Source organism: Pyxicephalus adspersus, chromosome 4 (genome assembly GCF_032062135.1).
Source record: "Pyxicephalus adspersus chromosome 4, UCB_Pads_2.0, whole genome shotgun sequence".
Taxonomy (NCBI): domain Eukaryota; kingdom Metazoa; phylum Chordata; class Amphibia; order Anura; family Pyxicephalidae; genus Pyxicephalus; species Pyxicephalus adspersus.
Genome location: NC_092861.1, coordinates 135,460,421 through 135,483,517, shown reverse-complemented (window position 1 = coordinate 135,483,517; position 23,097 = coordinate 135,460,421). Strand labels below are relative to the sequence as shown.

Genomic DNA, 23,097 nt, shown 5'->3' with positions numbered 1-23,097 from the left:
GTCAATAATAAGTACAGTAACATCAAATTTATGGTTGGGGCTTACTTGTGGTGATCAATACAGTCCTGGAGAACGAGTCCTGCATCCAGACCTGGGTATCAAACAGCCATGTGTTCTGTAAGCACGCTTGGGGCTGAAGTCGTTGCATTGAAGCAGGCACGCCCCGTTGGGCGTGTGTGCTTAATGCAAATGTCAGGATGTGACAAAGTGATAATGTGCAGCACAATAGGCATGATGGGCCTCCCTTGTCACGGTGGTGGAAGCGGTGCACAGCACAGGAGAGAGCCGGAGAGAACTGATCACGGCGAACAGTGAGGGCAGGACATTGGCGGCACTGGGATTAGGCCAGATCCAACATTAAAAAAATAGGGGGGACATTAGGCCGGAACGGACTACTTGCTAGGCCGGTTCTGGCCGACCCCTGATTTGGATTGAAATGGTGGTTCTCTTAGTTTGGTCATTTACCTTTCAAGATCATGATGATGTAAAACCTAGAAGCCATGGATCTACTAGCTTGACTTGAAGCTTTTCTTTAAAAATAAATAAATATCATATCTGCTGAATATTTGATTCTTCTGTCTTTCTAGCCCCTATCCAGATAAGCATTATAGAATAAGTCTATGACTCATAGTATAATGGATTTTCTTTTCTTGTCATGCTCAATATATGGTTAACCCTCCAACTTGTGGCTGGCCCACAGCCTGACAATACATGTTTACTCTTCTGAGATGCAGTAGATTGACGAAGTAGCCAATAAATAATTCAGGAGGCCAAAAAGTCACCATTTCTCTCTGTCTCGTCTCTATCTTGCCATTCATATTTCATGTTCTCTTGTACAAAGCTGCGAAGATGCATTCACTTTAACGTACCACTGTGTTGGTCAGAGCAGCAGGAATTAAGTGGAGCTGACTCTTTTTCCATTAACACAAGTCAGATTAGAGGTATATTTTACTTTATTTGACTGCATGTTATCGCATCACGCACAGCGTGCCATTTATTTGGAATTAGACCCAAGGCATTGCTCAGTAGTAAACAATAGGGAATTCACTGCAGCCCACCTTAATGTACAAAACAGAACAGAGTTGGTAAAGTGCATTGCCAGCCCATTCAGGATGTTTAGTGTTGATCCTTTCAAATGACAATTATTATTATTGATAATAAACAGGATTTATATAGCACCAACATATTAACTAGCGCTGCACATTAAATAGTGGTTGCAAGTGACAGACAGAAGCAGACAGTGACACAGAAGGAGGCGAGAGCCCTGTCCCAAAGAGCTTGGAGGTGGGGAAGCAGCAAAAAAAAAAAATAGCATGAGCAATATGAAGTGGTGGGAAGTAGTGAGGGTTTAAGAGACAGAAAAAAATGGGTAGGCAAGTTTAAAAAAAAATGGGTTTTGAGTGCTTTTTTAAAGGAGCACAAAGTAGGAGCAAGCCGAATAGAATGAGGAAGACCGTTCCAGAGCTCTAAAAACGTCTTGGAGGGGTCCGTGTGATGAGGTTATGAGTGAGGAAGTCATTAGTAGGTCATTGGGGGAGTGAAGAGAGCGGCTAGGGGTAATTTGCTATCAGATTAGAAAGGTAAGTGGGACAAGAACTGTGGAGGGATTTGAAGGCAGTTAAATTTTTAAATAGAAATAGAATGGTTTTCTGTTTGATTCAAACTCACAGATAATAATTCTGCAAATCAAAAGTATGGATTATAAATCCGATTTAAAAAAAATTCCCTTTGATTATTTTTTAAGATTTGATTGGCACAAAGCCATAGATGTTTGGTTACAATGGGAAGATATGAACAGTTCTAGAGTCATTAGCTTGTATGATCAGTGCAGACAATGGAAGTTTTATGAATTGGGCAAGGCTAGTTTTTTTTCCCTGTGAGTTTTGCCTCTAGTTTGAATTAGGTTCAAATATAATTTTAAGATCATGCTGCTAAAGTTTATTATGAAATTGAAATAAACAAAAAGACACCAGCAAGAAGTGTTAAATGTGTTGTTATTTTTTTTTTACTGTATTCTGGCACCACAAAACTTTGAGGAATCACTGTGACCTCTCTAATTTGATTAATGAAACATAATTGAAACATTTGTTCTTTCTATGCAGAAAAGGGCATTCAGGTCTACATGATCACAGATTTCCCAGCAAGTGTACCTTTTCCGTATGCAATTAAAAGCACAATGCCTGCTCCGTTCTATTCCAATGCACAAGAATGGACACTAAATGGCCAGTGTAGCTTTTACTTTTACACAAGTAGGAACAATTGGTTATGTGTTATGTTCCCCAATGCATGTTTAAAGTTTGTTGAGCCAACCCCTAATATATGGTGGTGAAACTAAAGGTCATTATGTATAAGATATATATTAATACATAAAATACATAGTAGAGAACATATAGAACATATATAATGCTATATGTTCTCTACTATTTATTACTATATATCTTATACGTAATTTCTCTGATGTTTACCTTCATTACGGTCTCTAAAATACCCCAGAGGAAGCCTAAGGGCGAAACGTGTCAGTTTCGAGACCTCTGCCCCATGTGTATACTGTATCTCCATAATCTACTTACCTGTGATTGTCCACAAGATGGATATTTGTATGGGTTACTGATAGTAGAACTCTATTTAGAAATAAGACATCCAAGCCCCATGACGAAATTAGGGTTTAGGGTCCAGTTTGTCATAATATAATCTTTGATTGTAAGTGTAAATGCTAATTACTGCAATATATATATAGTGACTTGCCAAGAAAAACTTGTTTTCTTCTCTTGCCTTTTGGCTTTCATGTTATGCTAGGTTTTACTTTTAGTTTAGTAAAAATGTCTTCACTACTTATACTTGTGTGTTTCTGTAAAACCGTACAATTTTTTTTATTTTTTTTTTATTTTAGAAGCTAGTGATTTTAATGCCTTGAATGTACCATTGCATAACAGAAGACATCAGGTTTGTTACCTTCTTGTTATATTACTGATTCCATTTTACCAGATCATGTTATCTTGTATATTGCATGAAAGAAGAAAGACAAGCTTTTAAACGCCTGTAGCATTCCCATCCTCACCTTGGCACTTGTTATGCCACAACTGACTCGTGTTAATTTATATTGCTGTTCGCTAACCTCAGCTCAGTGCATTCTCCAACCTATGCATGGCAAAATCACCTTTTATGCAATAAAGGTAGAGCAAAATCTTTGTCTTGTCCAGAAATAGACAGTACCATATTGGGCTCTGATGTAAAGGCAGTGTTTTTTTTTTGACCCACATAGAGAATAAATCTGTATGTTATAAAAAAAAATAAAATAAAATTCTGCTTCCTACAAGTATTTGAATTTGGTGTTGCTATATGCCAACAGATTTGTTAAAGTATTGGAGCTTTTTCCACGGGAATGCCCAGGTTATTGGAATCATCTAAAGACTTTGTAAAGCTGTTGCAGGTACCTGCAGGCCCTTCCAGGTCCAAAACAAATAGACTGAATACCTCCACCCACATCTAGGACCAATACTTGGGTATCCAATGCTCTGCCCATAAATATGTGGTATATAATGCCTGGCTGCTACAACACTACATTTATGCCAAAGGAATTCATGCAAGGACCTTGCAGTAAGAGGCCAGTAAAGGTGCATTGGAGTTTATTTCTACCAGCACTTGGCAAATGTCACAGTTGCACATGTTCAGTGTACAGCAAAAAAACAGTTTGCAAGAAAGAAGACATGAAACTTTTTTTTCAGAAGAGTTGTACTCGGTGCCTTCTGCAGGAAAAAAAAATAAAAATAAAAGAAACTGCTTTAAAGGCTTAAATAAAGCTGCCCAAAGTTTTGCAACTGTTTTTCAAAAGCTTGTTACCAACATAAGTTTTCGGCCACTGTAAAGCTGGTGTAGTGGAAAAGATCTTACCTGGGGCTCCTGGGGACCAGAGATCTCACCATAGAGCTCCAGGGTACTTGTTAAGCAATATGACTGCACAGCTATTATATGTTTTTTCATTAAAGGTCTATTCTAAGCTATTCTGTCTCCATATATGAAACATTAGTATATGTTATATATAACATGATATAGCTATTACATGTACAATGTGGGTAGTGAATCTTTAAGTCCAATTGAATCTTGTCTGCTTTTCCTCTGCTGGTGAATAGAATGAATTTGATGAGTCCTCAAATTCCTTTTTCTAGCTGAAGGCTCGGGAATTAGCTGGTCAGGCTCTGGCTTTTGTCCAAGATCTAGTTACTTCTCTCCTGAACTTTCATACGTACACAGAACAAAGAGTCCAGATCTTTCCCATAGACTCTGCCATCGATGTCATCTCGCCATTAAATCAAAAGGTAAAGGCACGTGGTATATCAATAAATATGAAGCTGTTGAACACATGAATATCCTATCTCAGACACAAGATTAAAGCTCACCTGAACACAAGAACAAGAAATATATATAGTTCAGCCTGGCTGTATTATCCAGTGAACACTTTGATTTTGTTATTTTTGAAGGGCTGGTGGAGTACAAATTTATTAGGGTGGTGGGTATAAAGCGGTTTATTGCTCCCTGTCTAATGTCACCGCTTTCCTGAAATACTTAGATTGCAGCTGTGAAAGCTATGCCCAAAAATAGATTTTAAATTCTTTTTAATTTCATTTTAGCTTCCTTTTATGCATCTTTTCCCCTATGGCTAGTGTTATTTTTTTCTTCTTTGGATAGGGAAAAATCGTTTCAGCTTCAGAAATAATAATAATAATAATAAAAAATAGGATGATGTCACTGTATCCAGTGAGACTGGGTAAGAATTTACCTTCAAAAGTATTCACAGCTGCTTTAGGCATAGAGAGAGCTGGGACAAGAAGGGAGCAACCCTTTATGCACAGAAACTGTTGGCTGGGATAATATGAGGAATGATCCCTTACAGAGAAGTGATCTGGTAAGAATTGATTTTCAAATGATGATGACAAAATTCCTGATTTTAAAATGCACCAGCAGTGCAAGCTATAATTCTTATTCTTAAACTTAATTTATCACAATACACTTGAAATTGTGGTTGTGCATTTTTATATGTATAGACATTTTTTTTAGAAAAATCATTCAGACAATGCTCACTTGCGTGATTTTTTTTTAATGTAGAAAGGATTCTTTTTAAAAAAAGTGATTGTATAGTGTGTGTGTTTTTTATAATTTTATATGGAGGGTCTATACCTTTTTGCATGCAGCCCCTGACTTTTTGATGTTTATCACTTAAAAGGTTATAGGACAAGAACTGTTTAATCTTCTGCAGTCCCTACTGATGTAAAAACACCCACAGAGCTTCATGTAGCTATGGAGCAATTTGTTATGTCATATCTTCGTAAAGGCACAGGTTGCCCAAAGATGTAATAATTTCTTGTGAGATTAAATTGAATGAATGTTTTATATATATTTGTTCACTTTGAAGCCATGGATAGATCCCTCTACATAATCTAGCTCAGTGCATGTCAGTCTGCAAAGTACAGAGAGCCTTAATTGGGGCCCGAGACTTCACCCAGTGTTCAGCACATTTATTGCTATAACAGCCTGACAGAGACTGCATACATACTATAGGAAATCATAGCCGTAAGCTGTGGATTTGCTACAGGTTTGGTTGGGGACCACAGACCTGCAGCATAAGACATTGATAAACAGGGGCTATGACATGTGATGATACTGGAGATCGCTGTTATAGCCAATTTACAAATCGGTGCTCCTGATCCTGCTAAGAGGGTCCAAGGGCCACACCCAAATATACCAAAATACTGCAAGGTTGGGCGTTAGGGGTCTAGCGAAAACTATCCTGATGATCTAAATAATCATAATACATTTTCAGTATCATATTCACCTACATTTCCCCATATCAACATATTTATCATACATGCATGCAGTTTTTTTGTAGCTCAAAGATAATAAATTGCAGATTTGGATTTCTGTACTCATACCTATAGTTGACCAGCAGATGGCAGTGTTTACCAACAATCACACTGACAATATGTAGAGTTTTGTATAGCTCAGGGATTGTGTAGTCTTCATCAATAATCCCTTTGCATGTTACAGTGCATCTCATCTTGAAGAATAGGTAATTATTGCACTCTGTTGTACAGACACGAGATAAAACAAATACTCCTGTTTGAAAACTTTATTCCTTTGAAGGATTAGCATGCTGTGTGATTTCAATTTGATTCTTGAGTATAGCAAAGAAAAAAAAAAGTCATATTTAATTGACAGTGATGTATCCACTAAGCTTGATGTACCATAAGTGGCCCACTTTGGATCCTTTAACTGACTGCTTTCTATCACGCAGTTCTCGCACTATCTTCACGAAAATGCCTCTTACGTGCGTCCTCTGGAGGAAGGAATGCTCCTGTTGTTTGAAAGCATCACCGAGGGCACCGTTACCGTCCTGGTAATATTTCTACCTCATTATCTCTTTCCTTCCCCAGCTGTGAATAAATCTTCGTCCCTTTTTAATGTCAGATTCCAATTCTCATCCCCAGGAAACCGTGGTGCAACTGAAAATTTTTTCTGAGCACTTTACATCCTATGTGTCTTTTCTGCAAAAAATTCTCCCATACCAATTAAAAAGGTAGGCGTATTTTAATGTATTCCGTTTAGAACAATAGTCATGCATTTATCTTTCCAAGCAGCTCTGAAAGGATATATAGGTGTACCTTTTAGCTTGCTTATACATGTGTCAAGTTTTTGTTTTTCAGCTCTTGTAATTGCTAGAATAGTTCCTTGTTACCATATGCCACCCAAGGGCTCTTATTAGGCTTGCCATAGGGCTGTTCTGTAAGCTGACAGGTTGGCAGCAAAGGGCCTAAATGATGAGCAAAATGCACAATGGCCGTCACTAGTCTGGTCATGGATCTGGATCATCTACAAGGCCCAATATGCCCCATCAGGTGTTCTTTAATGGTCAAGAAATCTCCCTAAAAATCAATCGTGTTGCCATGTATGGCTAGCCAGGCACGGTTCTCATGTAGCAGTTTCATCTGAATTTTAGCTGTTTTTGCTGTCCCTTAAAATGAAGGTGTCTCAAAGCAAGCAAAGGATACATTTGTAACGCACAGTGCAGTTTTTATTTTTCTGTGCTGAAGTTTAAAGCAACCTTACGCCTTCTTTTAAAAAATGATTGACCACGTCCTTAGAATTAATATTTGGCCCAAAAAATGACCCAGTTTTCAAATAATCATTAAAAAATAATGAAATTAAATTAAATCCCATTATTTAGTCCTCACTTTACTTTTGGCTGCTCTTGTTTAACACAAACTGTAACTACATTTATTTTTATCGTGCTTTTTGTCATTAGTAAAATATCTGTCTGGAACTGTAACGATGGTAGCCATGAATATTTTTCACCCAGTGAAAGTGTTTTGCCTGCAGCTCAGAGTGTAATTATAGTTATTCCCAATAGTTTCACACAACACCTCTTTGCCAAGCCGCGTTGCTTTGACTGAGCAGGAACCAGAGTCTGTTTCAAAGGCCTCAGCCGCTGGTATCTGTCCTCTGACAGCAGCCTTTGAATAATAGTGCTGCGCTCTGGATACATCTGACATTGAACAAATTCCCAAGTTGCACAGACCCACTGGCAACCTTCGCTGTACAAAATGGTGGCAGTAGATCAAAATGAAGGATGAGAAGTCTGACAGCTGGAGAATGAGATATATTAGATATCGTGCATTGAAACATAGTGTAAGGTAAAATCTATTTAAAGAAGTATTGAAAAACCTAGAATGACTTAACATTTGCAGCTTGTAAGCCCAGGGCTCATGCTGGTGTCCCAGGGTTCTCCCCTGTAGAGGTGCCTAGTGAACAGAGATTGTGTTGTTGGCACCCATAGGTGCTGCAGCCTGTGCTAATTATAGCAATATGAAATAAAGTCTTTATTATTCCTTTATCTCATCCTGATTTAAATTCTATCCCCCTTAAGCTATGTATGCAGGGTAGATAATTGTCGCCCCAGAGGATCACAATCGTTCATCTCTGGCAACAATCATCCAGTATGTGTACATTGCTTAAAGGAGATGCGTAGAGGTATCAACCCTCCCCATGTATCAAACCCTGCCCACGTATCATCCCTCCCCACGTATCACAGATATGCAATGAGTAGGAAGAGTAAGCCATGCTTATGTGTGCTGAGATGGTGTCCCCTTTGGGGAGATTTCTCATCACTTCCTGACACAAACAAGGGAGCAATGGAAACATCTAGCATGTGTACAGCGATACCCAAACATTGTTCATGAGTCTGCCCTGGCAGGAGGAGAGCCCAGCCGGGTGCCACTCACTTCCCCTCCCCTCTCCATAGAAAAGAATAGTTTACAGCGCTTGTTCATTCATCTGTCACTGGAAATGATCATGAAAAATCCTTACCAGCTACAGTAATCTAATGTCTGTATGGGGCTTTAGGACAGTTGTTGCCAACCAATGGTTCGTGGGAAAATTTTGGTGGTCCACAGAAAAATGTGGACATTATTTGTTACTGCATTTTTGTTTATGCAATTTGAATGTTTTATTAATATTAAAAAAATATTCTAATAAATTCTTATTATCTGAATGACAATTTTCACCTTTATATTGCACTAAATTCACAAACTGTACTAGAGACCGAAAAACAAGGGAGGTGCAGTGTGACGTCAGTGTAGTATTAAGTTGTATGAGGCAACTGTCGCCAAGCCGTACGCTTCAGTATTGTTTTCACCATTACAGCAGTCACCCCGCTCCACCAATACCAATTCTCATACGATTGGTTTATTTTATTTGTTTGTTTCTCAGATGGTCAGGTAAATATAACCCGAAAGAGAAACTAAATTCAAAACTGCAAAAAAAAAAAAATCTACTTACTTTAAATTCTGCAGGGCAGCCCGATCTATCCAGGGGTGTCTTGCATCTGGTCCCACGTTGTCCCGGAGCCGGCGCTCCGGGCGCCACCATTTTCTCCTCTTCTTCTGGGTTCTTCATCCTAAGTCACCCGACCCAGGCGCGAGATTGGGTGACGTAGGATGAAAAAAAAATTTGCTGATCACACAAAATTTTCTATTCATGCAAAAAGGCGCCTTCTGCGCCTTACTAAACAAAACAAGGCAGTGTACACACTCAATAATTGTTGTTGGAAACAATCTTTCATAATTGTTTATAGTGACAAAAGACTGAAAGATGAAGGAACAAGCACTGTACATACACCTCCGTTCAGTTCTATGGAGAGGGGAGGGGGGAGAACCAGAAAGCAGCACCCCACTGCACTCCCTCCCTTCACTTCTATTGCTGCCGTTCATGGATTCACCACCACAACCTCTGTACACATGTCAGGTTCTTGCCCAATACACACGGTTAAGCTCATCTCTGACACATAAGAATAATAACACATGCAACCTTGTATTGGATGAAGCCTGACTTTCTGGGTAAAATAGAATTAAGTATTAAGCAATTACGGTCTGTTTTTATGTAGTTGACTTTTGGGTCCTCCAATAGAAATGTTATTCCTTTCTCTTGATTTTCACATCTGCAGTCTGGAGGAGGAGTCCGCGTCACCACTTTGCACAGCACCGTTACAGGAGCGAAATCTGGAACTCCACAGAGACATGAAGAGAATGACGGCAGCATTTGATAAACTAAAGACGTACATATCCCTCCTCGCCTTGCCCAGTGAGTCCAATCTGCTGATCACTGCAGGATTTTGTCTTTACATGTTTGCATTTTGTTTCTCTCTTGCTGAAAATCTTTTAGCCTGTGCTTCCTAAGTATTTGTAACCGCATTGAGTACAGAAAAATACTTTCCCCCCATACCAGTTGCTTAGCCAAGACTTCTAACCTCTGCTTTTCCACCATAACAGACTCCTTTGGGTTTAGAGCAGCCATTGCTAGCCAGGCTATTGTAGAACCCCAAGATTCCTTCAATGGGTCCTAAGGGCTTTTTTTTTTCAATATTTATTTTCAATTTTTGCATTTTCAAGAAAAAACATAACAAGCAAGAGTAACAAGGTGTCTTCAAGGTGTGAAGTCCATTTTTAGGAAACATATCTATTCAACCCGTGCACATATTCTGCAGTGTAGTAAACAAAGAAGAATTACAAATCCATAAGGTCATACGATGGTATGCATGCATATTTCAGAACATACATTGCTGAAGTTTAGAATAATCTCGTTGGGTTTTTCCTATCCAGGAAACATGTATGGCCCAATTTCCAATAGTACCATGTACCATCAAACTTCTCATCTCTATCATGTAGACCTGCAGTAAGGCAGTGTGCAATCCAGAACTTGTTTAAGCTGGATAGGAAGAAATTGTTGGTACATGGCAGCCTTTTTATTGTGACCCAACTCCTCAGTTACCACCCAAAAACAGCCAGGGGGTGTGCCCAGCTAAAAGGCGCTGGGGAGAACTCGGTAAGGTTATCCTTGAGAAATATTTCCTTAATAATGCTAAAGCACTGTGCCATGGAGGGGCAGGTACTTGACCATTAGAGCAACAATATGCAGAGCTTGGCAGCATTCAGCAAACTGTGACTGATTGTTCTCCCTCTCTCTATACCTGCAAAGTTCCGGCGTCATTGACACTTGGCAGAACCATGAGTATGACACTGGTGATGTTTTTATCAGTCCATAAAGGTAACATTCTAAACACCACTGAGTCCTGTATATTGGTTTTAGTTAGTGTTCCCCAAGACCCGACTGTTAAGGGATTCTGCAAATGTAAACCGGTTGAGAGAGGCTTGCTTACAGAATATCTCAAATGCGTAGTTTACCTAAAATGTGTTGCCTAATTCTGCACCTTTCTGTTTCAGAGACTTATCTCACAATGTTCTTTTGGTCCTGAATGCAGTTTGTGTTTCTTATTGTCTGTTGTCATTAACAAAAATACATTTCTAAAATAAATTATAGGGTTCATTTATAACAGAGATCAGATATTGCCTTTTGCTGTAGGTTACTCTGCAGTTTGCTGCGCATATGGTAACTTACATAAAATTCAGGTCATGGTGATGGGGACTGAAACTCTAGAAAGTTCTGCTTGCTGAATTGAGTCATGCCTTTCATATCACTGTGCTTTATAAATGTTCATTGCTTTTTAGTAGTACTTTATCACTGATGTGCAACTGAGCCCCTATAAACGAGGGCTATCAACTTTTGTGTCTGCTACTTCCTACTTTAGCATTACCTTCTCCTGGGTCATCTTCACATCTTTCTATCTCTGCTCATATTCACTGGACAGAAGTGATTTATGCTGATTTACTCTCAAGTAGGCAGCCAGAGATAGTGAGGGAACATTGCAAAGTCTGATTGCCTAATTGGAAAACATAAATTGCTGAAAGTGCTTGTAAAGCGTGAATGTTTTTTCTTTCTTTAATTTTAAATAAACTATGCAATATTAAGATCCATTCCAGTTAGCAGCACAATATGCAGTCACACAGCTAAATACACAGATGAAAGTCATAAATTAGAACTGTGTACCTGCCAAAGGCTGTATGTCCGAGCAGAAGACCTTATTTCACTAAGCTGCAATTAAGTAACACTTGCTGGTTTTGCTTTTTGCCCAGTTTGTGATTGGGACAGTAAGATGAGACAAACCAATGAGCGTCTCTTTCTCTTTCCCCCCTGTAATGGTAAAGAAGCTATGTACCATCCTGCCGACCCTTCCCCATTCTTCCATCCTTGATTTGCCTGCATTGCACATAAACACAGAGTGAGCTATTAAAACATCACTGGATCTGAAGGATATGTAATGAAAATGCAAAGGTTTCGTTTAAACATTTCATTAGCCTGTCGATGAGGGGGTAATACCAGCACTGAATGTAAGTGGACTGTGCAAAAAAGAACAATGTCTAGCCATTGCACTAGCAGATATGGCATATACATGCACATATGTAAAATATTCTTGTGTTCATGGAGGTCCTGGTGACTTTTTAAGTCTGGAAAGTGATTTTTATCACACAAACCATGAACCATGGAAATTTGTTGGATTTTACCGTACTAAGAAACACCTATGTGTCCACCTCCACACTTTATAGAACAGATTTGCCTAGCATACCAGGGATAGGATATAGATGTACAAAGACCAATATCTGGGTGGTACACTATTCAATTGAATCCAGTAAACCGATATGTCTTGTAGTGCTGCGTAAACATATATTTTATGTCTCTCAATAAATGAGTGGAAACAATAATGACAGGCAAATTCTTGTCAAGCCTTCCACATGACAATGAATACCCCACAGGTATTCCTATGTCTCTGTTCCATTTACTGTTTCGGGATCAGTAACTGATTTCTTTCTGTTTCAATTTCTTTATAAATTTTTCATTTTAATCATACAAATGAACAAGCCAGCATAAAATGTGTCATTCAATATTCAATTTCCAACAAATCATAAATAAACAATAAAATCTCTATACAACACAATCTTCAAGTTTGATTATATATGTCTATCCCAACCTTTAGTATTTCTCAGTTCTCGATCTCTATCTTTTATTAAGATTATTATGTCAATACACAGTATACTTCTAATTAATTTATTTTTATAAATTCCCCCTTCCCACCTCTCTCATATATTCTTCAGTGGTGAAATTATCTACTGTGACCATTTACCTATTAGAATACTCAAAACAAACATGTGACTAATTTATCAATAAGAGGGAAAAAAGTATTGATACCTTTCGCTCCATTACAACAAAATTATACAAACCCTACTTCTATTTGTGAGCCGTGAATCCTTATCCAAATCTTATTTAAAATTGTGTATTTTATATATTATCCCCCTGTGATATATAGCGTGGGAGGAAGTAGCCTTCCATACTTCATCTTTTGACCATTGTTCATTCCAAATTGTTTCAATCTCCATTTCTCCCTTAATCTTAACAATAAAATAGGGGTTCACCTTTCTTAACCAATTCTACTAATAACACTGTGTATTTTTACTTTATTTAATTATAATTTACTTTTCCTACTTTGTCTTTACCACTCAGTTAAGCGTGACATATATACCCAAATACTCTTAACATATTACATACAATATCGACAACCACTAAAACACAAAGACCAAGGAAAGGTGGGGGACAGGAGGACAGGGGGCAGGCCGGCTAACACTCCTACATATGGAAAGGGAACATATGTTACAGCCCACATAGTTAATTATTTGACCATATGGTCAATATTGACCGATCCCAGCCGCTGTTCATATAATGCTCAATCCATGGTGACCATATTTTTTGAAATTCAGGAACTGAGGCAAATAATATTGCTCTCATCTTTTCGTTTACCAAAAACCAGGACATTTTATTTTTAACTTGTTGCACATTGGGGGTTTGGACCACCATGCTTTGGCCAAAACCATTTTAGCTGAATTGAACAGATATATTATCAATTTAAATTGAACATTTGTACAAAACGATGGTTTCAAACACAAAAGGACCTCTGCCGTTTTTTTGGGAAATGCGGGTCCCATCAAAGTATAGGCTATTTGATATACCCTCGTCCAAAATGTTCTTATTTTAGGACACTCCCACCATATATGACAGAGAGTTCCTGGTTTATTACATCTTCTAAAACCTTTACCCTAACAGGTCCGCTTGAATTAAGTAAGCCTAGATGGAACAATATACCATCTTAACATCAATTTATAGTTGGTTTCTACCGCTGAAGCTACTACGGGCCACTGCAGACCATATCTGGTTCCAGTCTTCCTGTTGCAGTGACATACCCATATCTGCCTCCCATTTAGGTATAAAGGATGGCATGGCCATACTTGTCTGAACTAAAGTATTATACAGAACTGATAAAACTCCTTTTACCTTTACGTTCTGTACACACAGTTTCTCAAACTATGTCATATTATAATTTCCAACAGTTAATTTTAACCTAGTTTGTATAAAATGCCTGATTTGGAGGTACCTAAAGAGTTCCTCCGATTGAGCTTCATATTTTTCTCTAATCTCACTAAAAGATAAAATCCCTGCCATATTAATAAAATGACAAATTCTATATGAGTCCTTTTCTACCCACCAAGAAAATCACCTTGGTTTCTCCAGACCAGGAGGAATCAACGGGTTCCCAATTATAGAACTTACTGGGCTATGGCCAGACATAAGGCCCCCCATATAGCTATGGGGTTTGTCAGACTAAGGAGAATATCATCTGCAAAAAGACAGAGTTTATGTTGTTCCCCATTTATCTCTATACCCTGAATGTTGACATTATTTTGAATAGCTATAGCCAGGGGTTCTACTGCCAGTGTAAAAAGCAATGGCAACAGTGGGCAACCCTGCCTGGTACCCCTGCCTATAGAAAAACGTTCTGAACAGTAACCCATTTATTGTATAAATGCCTTAGGTGAGTCATACAATGAGGAAACCCATTTACAAAAGTTCTCTCCAAAGCCCCGTTTGTTTAATAATGATATAAGATATGGCCATAACAAAAAGAATAAGGGGTTTGGTACAGTTTTTGTAGATGTTCATAAAAATTACTGCAAAATATAAATATTGGATTACTAGTGGGACCAACCCTCTACGATCCTTTTTAATCTGATATGGCCATAACAAACATGCCTGATCCGAAGGAATGGTTTCATCTCTCTGCGGCGCAATATTGTTGCCGGACCCAAGTCCATAAAAAGCTGGTAAATATGACCTTGAAAAGTGAGGGGTTCCTTCTTTCTGGCTGCCTTTATTATCGCATCTTTGACATAGGGGTAATGCAGCTTAAACACAATGTCCCATGTCACAATGTCCCATGTCACAATGTGGTGGACCATCAGCTTTTGGTTTTACAAATGTGCGATGTACACGATCCAATTCTAGCTTTTCCACTGCTATCTCAGGACGTATATCACAAAAAATGGCAGTCACTGTTGTATTAGGATCAAATATGCTTTCTGGTAAACCACGTATACGGAGGTTAGAGCGGCGATTCCTGTTCTCGTAATCCTCCATTTTATGATGTAAAAGCTGTACCTCCTGTTTCAAATACTCAATATCCTCTTCGTGCCCCTCTAGGACAGTGGTAACATCATCTACTCGCCCCTCAAGTTGTACTGTATGCTGGCCCAGCTCTCTTAGCTCCCTTGTAAAGTAATTTTCTTAGAAGTACTCCCCAATGCTGTATGTAACATTAACTGAAATTTTTCCAAATGGCTTTCTTAATCTGAGGGGTGTAGCTGAACCACTGGTGTTGAGGGCAGGCTCGCTGTGTACATCTCTGTTTCACTAGAGCACTCGCTGTTTTCCTGACACATGTGAATGGAGGAATCCTCCATCTTGGCTCTCCTGCATGCTGAGGCTGCCTGTGCTAACACACGCTGCTGCCGGCTCTTACTGTGAGTTGGCATCTGATTTTCTCCAGCTGCAAGCCTCCCTCTATACTGCTCCTTACTCAGGGAGCCTCCAGATGCAAAAACCGGCACTTGATGTGCCTGTTTGCAGCCCTGCTTGTCCTGGTGTAGAGCGGAGCAGGCTCAGGATTTCACATCCGCCCGCCTGCTTCGCGCATGTGCCCCCCAAGTACCTGATTTCTTTCTATTTCTAAATTCCCATACATATGTGTGTCCACCAGATATGTAGGATTAGTGGGGTAAAACCCTGTATTTTAAAAACGAGTTCTTGAACTCCAGACAGTAACTTTGCCTAGGTTGGGATGATGTCACGAGTCAGCTGCAGGCAGTAGGAAACATTTTTTTCAGTCTCTTCCCCCATAAGTAGTGCAGTGTTTTAACTTTGTAGCATGTTCCAAGGTAAAAGGCTGCAGCACCATACTGACCAAAGATGTCCTTCTAGAAAGAAAATCAGATGAAGGCATTGTAATGGGTGGATTGTAAGTTCTATGAGAAGTGATACATACTTGGTAGTGTATCACTTGCTAATTACTTGGCCTTCATGGACTCACATAAAACATAAATAAATGAAACCTTAGATCCATTAAAAGACGTGTAACTGCATGCCATTTATACCATCTGTATGGCAGCTCCAGTCCTAGCTCCTGTTAGTACAGAAGTTTCAGATATGCTTTAAATTATAGAGGTTGGTCTTTTACACTCTTTCAGTATCATAAGAGCTCTCCTTTTTGTCTTGCCTGTACTCTGTTGTTAGTTTAGGTATTTTTGCTTTTTACACGATTATAAAGCTACATTATAAGTAACTAATAATAGTAATTTCATTTTGTTACTAAAAGCTAATCACGGATTGTTGTCAGCCAAGCAAGAGGTCACAAAGACACCGGTTGATGGTGAACAAGCTTTGTCTTGGAGGTCATAGAGAGCTTTAACATGCTTCAGTATGAAGTGAGGCTTGTGTTCAACCATTCTTTTTTCTATCCCTAGAAGAGCCTACTCTGAGAGATAGCGAAACAAGAGAGTAAATGTCTGAATAGACATCTAATGAAAAGCTCATTCCTCCCAAGTCAGAACATCCAATCTCTCCTTTGTTCGAGATCAGGAATACAAATGTCAGCCTCTCCACTACATTAACTTGGTTTTCCAGCCTTTGATGGATGTTTATTTTTTTCCCCTTTTTCTACCACTTCTCTCTCTCTGTCTGTAGCATATGTCAGGTCATATATTAAAAAACTATACTATAGCAATCGGCTCTCCTAACTTTGTGGGACAAAGATACAAGGCAGGGAAGACAGATGATTGAACTTGGATGTGATTGTGTCCAGGTTTGTTCTATCCTCTGGTAGGGTAAATATAAATCCAGATGGCATCACTGAGTTTCAGAATTAGAATTGTGTGGATTTAGATGTTGCTAAAAGAAAATGTTGCTTGGCACTTGATGGTCCTCGCACTTTTTATTGTGTTTAAGTGTAAATCTCACAGTTCTTCTAAATATTCCATTGGTACTCCTGGTAACATGACCTAGTATTTGGGTTGTTAGGTTAAAGTGTATTGTATTGTAAAATTTAAAAAAAAAAAAAAATAATAATGCATTCCGTAATGCATTGCATTTTGTATCCAAATGATCTCTTTAGTTTGGGAAACATTTTTTCCATTGGACACCTATCAGAATGCATAATGAAACTGGGGGGGTCCTACACCAAAAATAAAGAAATAAGACATTAGACTATATACAGCATAAAATACTAGAACTATTCCATGCTTACCTAAATACTACATAGATAAGAAATATAGTTGCTACAGGAAAACATGAAATTTGATTTATAGATTTATGGGCACCTTTCCAATGAAGGTGGTTGTGGTAATAGAAGATATTATCAGGAAATGTATTTAACATAAATACCTGAATTTTTAAAAATACACATTTTAGAAACAGTCAATCTGTTTCATGCTTCCAAATTTAATTAATTTTTTATGTCATGTTTTCAGACACCTTGTAGATAGTACCATACATTCAAATTTATATATAAAAATATATATATTTATATAGAAAAAATCCTATATTTGAACTCCATGCAGATATATAAAAAAACATAATGTAATCCTTTGGAATATTTATTAAAATTATTAGTTAATTTAAAATGCAGATTAGTAAGTACCTAACAATGTCTTAATATTAATCCCCTGCAATTCCCTGCACAGTAAAACACAGACTAGGAGGAGAGTGGCATCTCTTAGATTGTAAACTCTTTTGGGCATGGTCCTGTCCTTCTTCCTTGTATTTTTTTTTATATCTGTCTGTCATTTGCAAACCCCATTTAATGTACAGCCCTGCATAATATGTTTACACTTTATAAATACAGTTTAATAATAAACATATGCTGTGTGCAACTAATCTGATAAGGGATCAGAGATATTGGGCCTGATTTTTAAAGCTCTCCAAGGCTGGAGAGCATACACTTTTATCAGTGAAGCTGGGTGATCCAACAAACCTGAAATGGATCTGGTCCAGGATTCAATACATTTGCATAACAAACATAGCAAATGATTTTGAAGAAATCCATTCCAGGTTTGCTGGATCATCCAGCTTCATTGATGAAAGTGTATCCACTCCAGCCTTGGAGAACTTTAATAAATAAGACCCACAGAGTCTGCTATTTTCTCAATCTCCTTTCTCCTTACACTTGCCTAACCTAACCCACCCTCTGCAGTTACCTACTTGCCATGATCTGAAGGGCTGCAGTCCATGGTTTGCAAACTTTCCACCACTGTAAGTCGCCAGCTGCCCATACCTGCTCAGTACAGGCCCATGGTATAGACCATTTCTCAACAAGGTAGATGAGCCCCAAAGAATTTGATAGCTGTACTGTTCAGGTGTGGGCAGCTGACAACTTAATGGTGGAATGGTGGAAAAGGGTGGAATGGTGGATAATGGTGGAATGTTTGCAAACGCTGGATTGAGGTGGTGGAATATAAACAAATGTTGGAACTATGACCCTTTACATCTCTGCAAGTGGACATCTGTCAGTATTCTCCCCCCATTTTTTTTAAGCTGGGTGGAAAGAAGCTGTAGGTGGGTGGCAGCCCTCTGTTGTGATCCAGCTTTTCAATAATCACCCTAAAACAGCCAGGTGGTTACTTAAAAGTGCCGGGGGGTGCACCTGGCTAAAAGGGGCTAGGGAAGGGTTAGGTTGGGTTAGTGTAAGGGAGGATAAGTTCACATGATGAAGTCTGCATGCTAATTGCACTTATCCTTTTATTGCTGTGGAGAACACCAACAGATCTATCTATCTCAAAGTATCACCTTCCCGCTAAGTTCCTGTTTATAATATATTTATAATTGCTCTAAAGACAGCCCAGAAATTACAGCCAATCCCAGGTCAGTGCCTGACTCCAGATAAATAGCCTGTTTAAATCTCATTCTCTTATTGCGTAAATTGATCCTCCATAGTCTAATTCTGCCGGCAATAATCTTTTTTATTAGATCATAATAGAAACTCTTATTTCTTGATTATATGGACATAAATAATATATGATCCTCCTTGTCTAGATTTATCTTTTCAAATAGCCTCAATTGATCATTAATTCATACCAGGCAGTGCAAATGCAAAGCAATCTAATGCAAGTTAATGTCTTGCACAGCAGCTTGCAAAGTCAGCGCACAGCCACAGCGTGCAACTTCATAGATCAGGAAAGTATATCTCACGATGACCCAAATCATCAAAAGAAGGGTTAAGGGTGGCATTGGAATGGATTGTGATCTTACTGATTCCCATCTGTTTTAAGTGCTTCAGTAATATGGGAATGCATCAATACTATACTATTTTAATTTTAAAAGAGTGTGGAAGGGTTACAATATCTGTCAGGTTTTTTTCTATCTCACAGCTTTCAAATGGTTTTTACGTTACTCCTAATCCCTTTTGATCTCAGCATTGGAAATCAAAAGGGATGGGTGTCGCTGCAACTAAAAACACAGCAGTAAAAGCATAACATTAAAACACAAGTATACATTTTTTAGGAAGTTGTCATTATGGAACATAAGGCTATGTTCACAATGGCTATGAGATCGTGGTGTGGTTATCACTTCTTCCTGCCAGGGGACGGCTGCTTGGGGGCAGATGCTACATGTAGCGTCTCCCTTTAGCTGCTCTATTGAGAAAGAATGGGGGTGACAGTAAGTGGTATCAGTACCGCTCACTGCTGACAGCTGTCAAATAGGCGGTCTCTGGTTCTTTAAGAATCAGAGCTTTGGTGTCAGTGACGAAATGGCTGGTAAAATGCCAGTCGCCAGGAGTTGTGCGGGTATCATTCAATCCCAAGGCAGGCCTGAATCTGCCCTAAAATGTGTATTTTGGGATACCTTGGTGACTCTTTAATTAAAATAGCACTATGGTCCAAAATTAGAAGAAATATATGTACTACAGCACGTCAACTAAGTTCACCTGTGCGGCACAGTGGCTCAGAGGTTTGCACCCTGTCCTTTGCAGCGCTAGGTCCCAGGTTTAAATCTCCGTTTGCAGGTTCTCCTATGTTTGTGTGGGTTTCCTCAGGGTACTCCGGTTTCCCCTCACATTCCCAAAACATGCAGTTTGATTAATTGGCTTCCTCACAAAAAATTGACCTTAGACTGTATTAAAGTCATACAAATATTGTAGGGATATTAGTTTGTGGGCCCCTTTTAGGGACAGCTAGTGACATGACTATGGACTGTGAACAGCGCTGCGTAATATGTCGGCGCTATATAAATACTGAGTAATAATAATAATCTGCGCCTAGTCTCTTTCTCTTACAAATTTTCTCACAAATTCATGTTGACACTGCCAGTGAAGTCCACCTAATGCAGCTTCCTTTCATTTTGTGGCAACAATGCTGCACTGCTTCTGCATTCAGACCAGAGTTGCCACACTTATGTAGGCTGTGTGGCTATCCTCTTACTCTCTGATTCAAATGCAGTGTTCTCCCCGACCCCTTTTAGCGGGGCGCACCACCCGGCCCTTTTCATTAACCACTGAGCTGTTTTTGGGAGGTTATTGAAAAATTGGATCATAATAAAGGGGTCATCACCTGCCTACAGATTATTCCCACCCATCTTAACATAATTCTGGGGAAAATACAGATAAAATTGTACTGACTGTTGTCTTCCTGAGCATTATTCAGAACATACCCCACCCCCTTCTGCCCATCTTAGTCCTAGGAGATTAACAGGGGGCTAAAATCAGGACAGGTAGGCAAATCAGATGTAATATAGTCATGCATTTGGGTATTTCTATTGACCTTTTTACACATACCTGAAACCTAAAAAAGGGTTTTTGTATCAGTGAAATGTATGGGAAATAATCCAGCTGGTAATTTCATACAGGGATAACCAGATATTGGCCAGGGTCTTCCTTTAGTTTTTTTAGTTTTGAAGTGCAGCCTGCCAATCATAAGTTAGACAGCTACCAATTTTGATGTCTGTAAGGTTTTTGACATATCAGTAGATTTTCTTCTGGCTGGAACAGTATTTCTGTGTGCCTAATGCAACTATTGCTGAAATCTTATGTCCATCCTATGAACATTTAGTTATCTACGTATTGTTAATGAGCAGGAAAAAAATTCAAATGAACTCACTCTGTAACTATTTGTATAATGAGCAAATGAATTCCTAAATGTTATAGCAGAAGTGTTGAAGTCCTTGACTTTATTCTCAGCTGCTCAGATCACCTTCTTGTCCCTCCTGTTAGTAAATTCACAGTCTTTCTATTGTTCTAATTTCTAACGTGTCCATAGAACAAGATGCAAGAAAGGGAGAGTTGAGCTGCGAGAAAGACTTGCAGGACATCAATACTTTTGCTGTCTAGCAAAGCCCCAGATAGTAGTAAAAATCTAGCAAAATCCTTCACTTTATTTTTAGCAGCTCAGGTCACCTTCTAGCACCTCATGTTGGTGAATTAACAGCCTTTTTGTGTTCTAGTTTCTAATATTCACATAGAGGAGGATCTCTGAAATTAGAGAGCCCAGCTGCTGAGAGAACAAGTTGCAAGGATGTCAATGTTTTTGCTCTATAGCAGAGACGCCGCAAGCAATAAAAATCCATCACAATCCTTCCCCATGTTTTCCAAAGTAGAATTAGAAATGTTGCCTTGGCATACCCCTCAAATCAGTACTTTGATCAAACTTTAAAACCCTTTAGCTGCACGCCTAGTCTTTTTCTACATTTGGGTAATGTGGAGTTTCTCTTTAATGCAGGCATAATTCTCTGCTCACAGTGCTGTGTTTTTGGTGTCCTCAATAGAAATGTTGTGAATGTGTGTAATAATCCGACATTGGCATACTGTGCTTCTCTAGGGTCTCTGTGCAATATTAATGATCTGATTCACATCCTAATAATCTATTTTTACTAAATACTCCAGGCACAAATCCAGAGGGTTTGCTCAGAGCCAACTACGGTTCCATCCTGACACAGATTTCAGGCGCTCTCCATGGACTTCATGATATATTGAAAGGTAATGTTTAGAACAATACTTCATTTATTCGCACGCTGCTTTTCTCTGTATTCGGGTGCTCACAGAACATTATCGCTGCTGTATTTCTAAAGCTTTTTTTTTTTTTTGAACAATTACCACCATACAGCTTGTGATCCTTAACTACTTCACAGCTCCAATCGGCATGTTCTCACCGTAAAGACTCCATCTGCATTAATATTCTAGTTACATAAATTTTTTCTTTTAAGCTCAACTTCACTTTTCCAACAAATTCAGTACTGTGGGAGAGAATAGAAGCTTATTCACTTTTTCAACAGCCTTGAATGCTTGTTTAATGCAAGTAATAAACTTGTGAGCCATGTATAAAACATTCATATTTGCTTATTAGCCTAGAACAAAAATGCATTGCATCTTACCAGTCCTTAGATGTGATGGCTGTATTAGTTTTCTTTTTGCAGGCATATTTTCTACATGTACAGGAAATACCTGTTGGTTCTGATTGAAATCATGTACCCTTATATTTTCCTAAAAAAATAATGTGTTTGGGAGAGGGAAAAGTGTTTCAATGCTTTTTCTACATTGATTTGGTAAGTGAGCATTGTTGCCTAAGAAGTGTATTATTGACAGGATTATCAAGTGAAAAAGCCTGAAAATAAGAAAATGAATGTAACCACCAATAAGGATTGGTAGGCTAAAATATATTCTTTTCTTTGGACTTTAGGATTTAATGTCTATTTGAGGTGTAGCTTATTGAGGGGAGGGGGAACACATTCTGCTGGGGGAACCATAGTTCTTCCTAGAGGCTTTTTCCCAGGTGTTTCACTTGTTGCTCCTTCGCCCACCTCCCATTAGTGGCAACTTGTCATCTGAACCAATGACAGTAGGGCACGAGCAGACCTGCTGTGACCCGCTTAGGAGTGCTGCAGCTTCCCCCCCACCCAGGTAAAAAAAAATTTGTGGAGAGCATCAGGGGACTTCCACCATTACAGCCATAGACTCCTATTGCCTCATCTGTCATCAGAACTCCTATCTAGTGTCTACCTTTTAGCTTTTTATTTAGTCATATCATGTCTACCTTTGTTTACTACCATTGGAGGTGCAGTAGGTGGCCATATCTCCTCGGCAGAGAGTCCAGTTTAGATATATGATGCATTGGGAGCAAACAGATAAACATATTTGTATGTGTAAATTCACTTATTCTATAAATAACTGATAAAGAATTGATGCTTTCCTCACTCTGCTTGAAATTCCACTTTCAAATGTATTGACCAATTCTATTCATTGTTAACCAACAAGTAAACATTACTGATATCTATTACATGTTCAGCACC

The 23,097-nt window shown here is 38.7% G+C and overlaps 1 protein-coding gene across 1 annotated transcript in view; it reads left to right on the top strand.

Moving 5' to 3' along the window:
• PPP1R21 (protein phosphatase 1 regulatory subunit 21) overlaps positions 1 to 23,097 on the top strand; it is a 57,941-nt gene that overhangs the window by 16,212 nt on the left and 18,632 nt on the right. The window contains exons 8-13 of the mRNA XM_072409733.1: positions 2,891 to 2,943; positions 4,167 to 4,316; positions 6,290 to 6,391; positions 6,483 to 6,571; positions 9,494 to 9,630; positions 21,695 to 21,787. Of these exons, the coding sequence (XP_072265834.1) occupies positions 2,891 to 2,943; positions 4,167 to 4,316; positions 6,290 to 6,391; positions 6,483 to 6,571; positions 9,494 to 9,630; positions 21,695 to 21,787 (624 nt within the window). The remainder of the gene's footprint in view (positions 1 to 2,890; positions 2,944 to 4,166; positions 4,317 to 6,289; positions 6,392 to 6,482; positions 6,572 to 9,493; positions 9,631 to 21,694; positions 21,788 to 23,097) is intronic.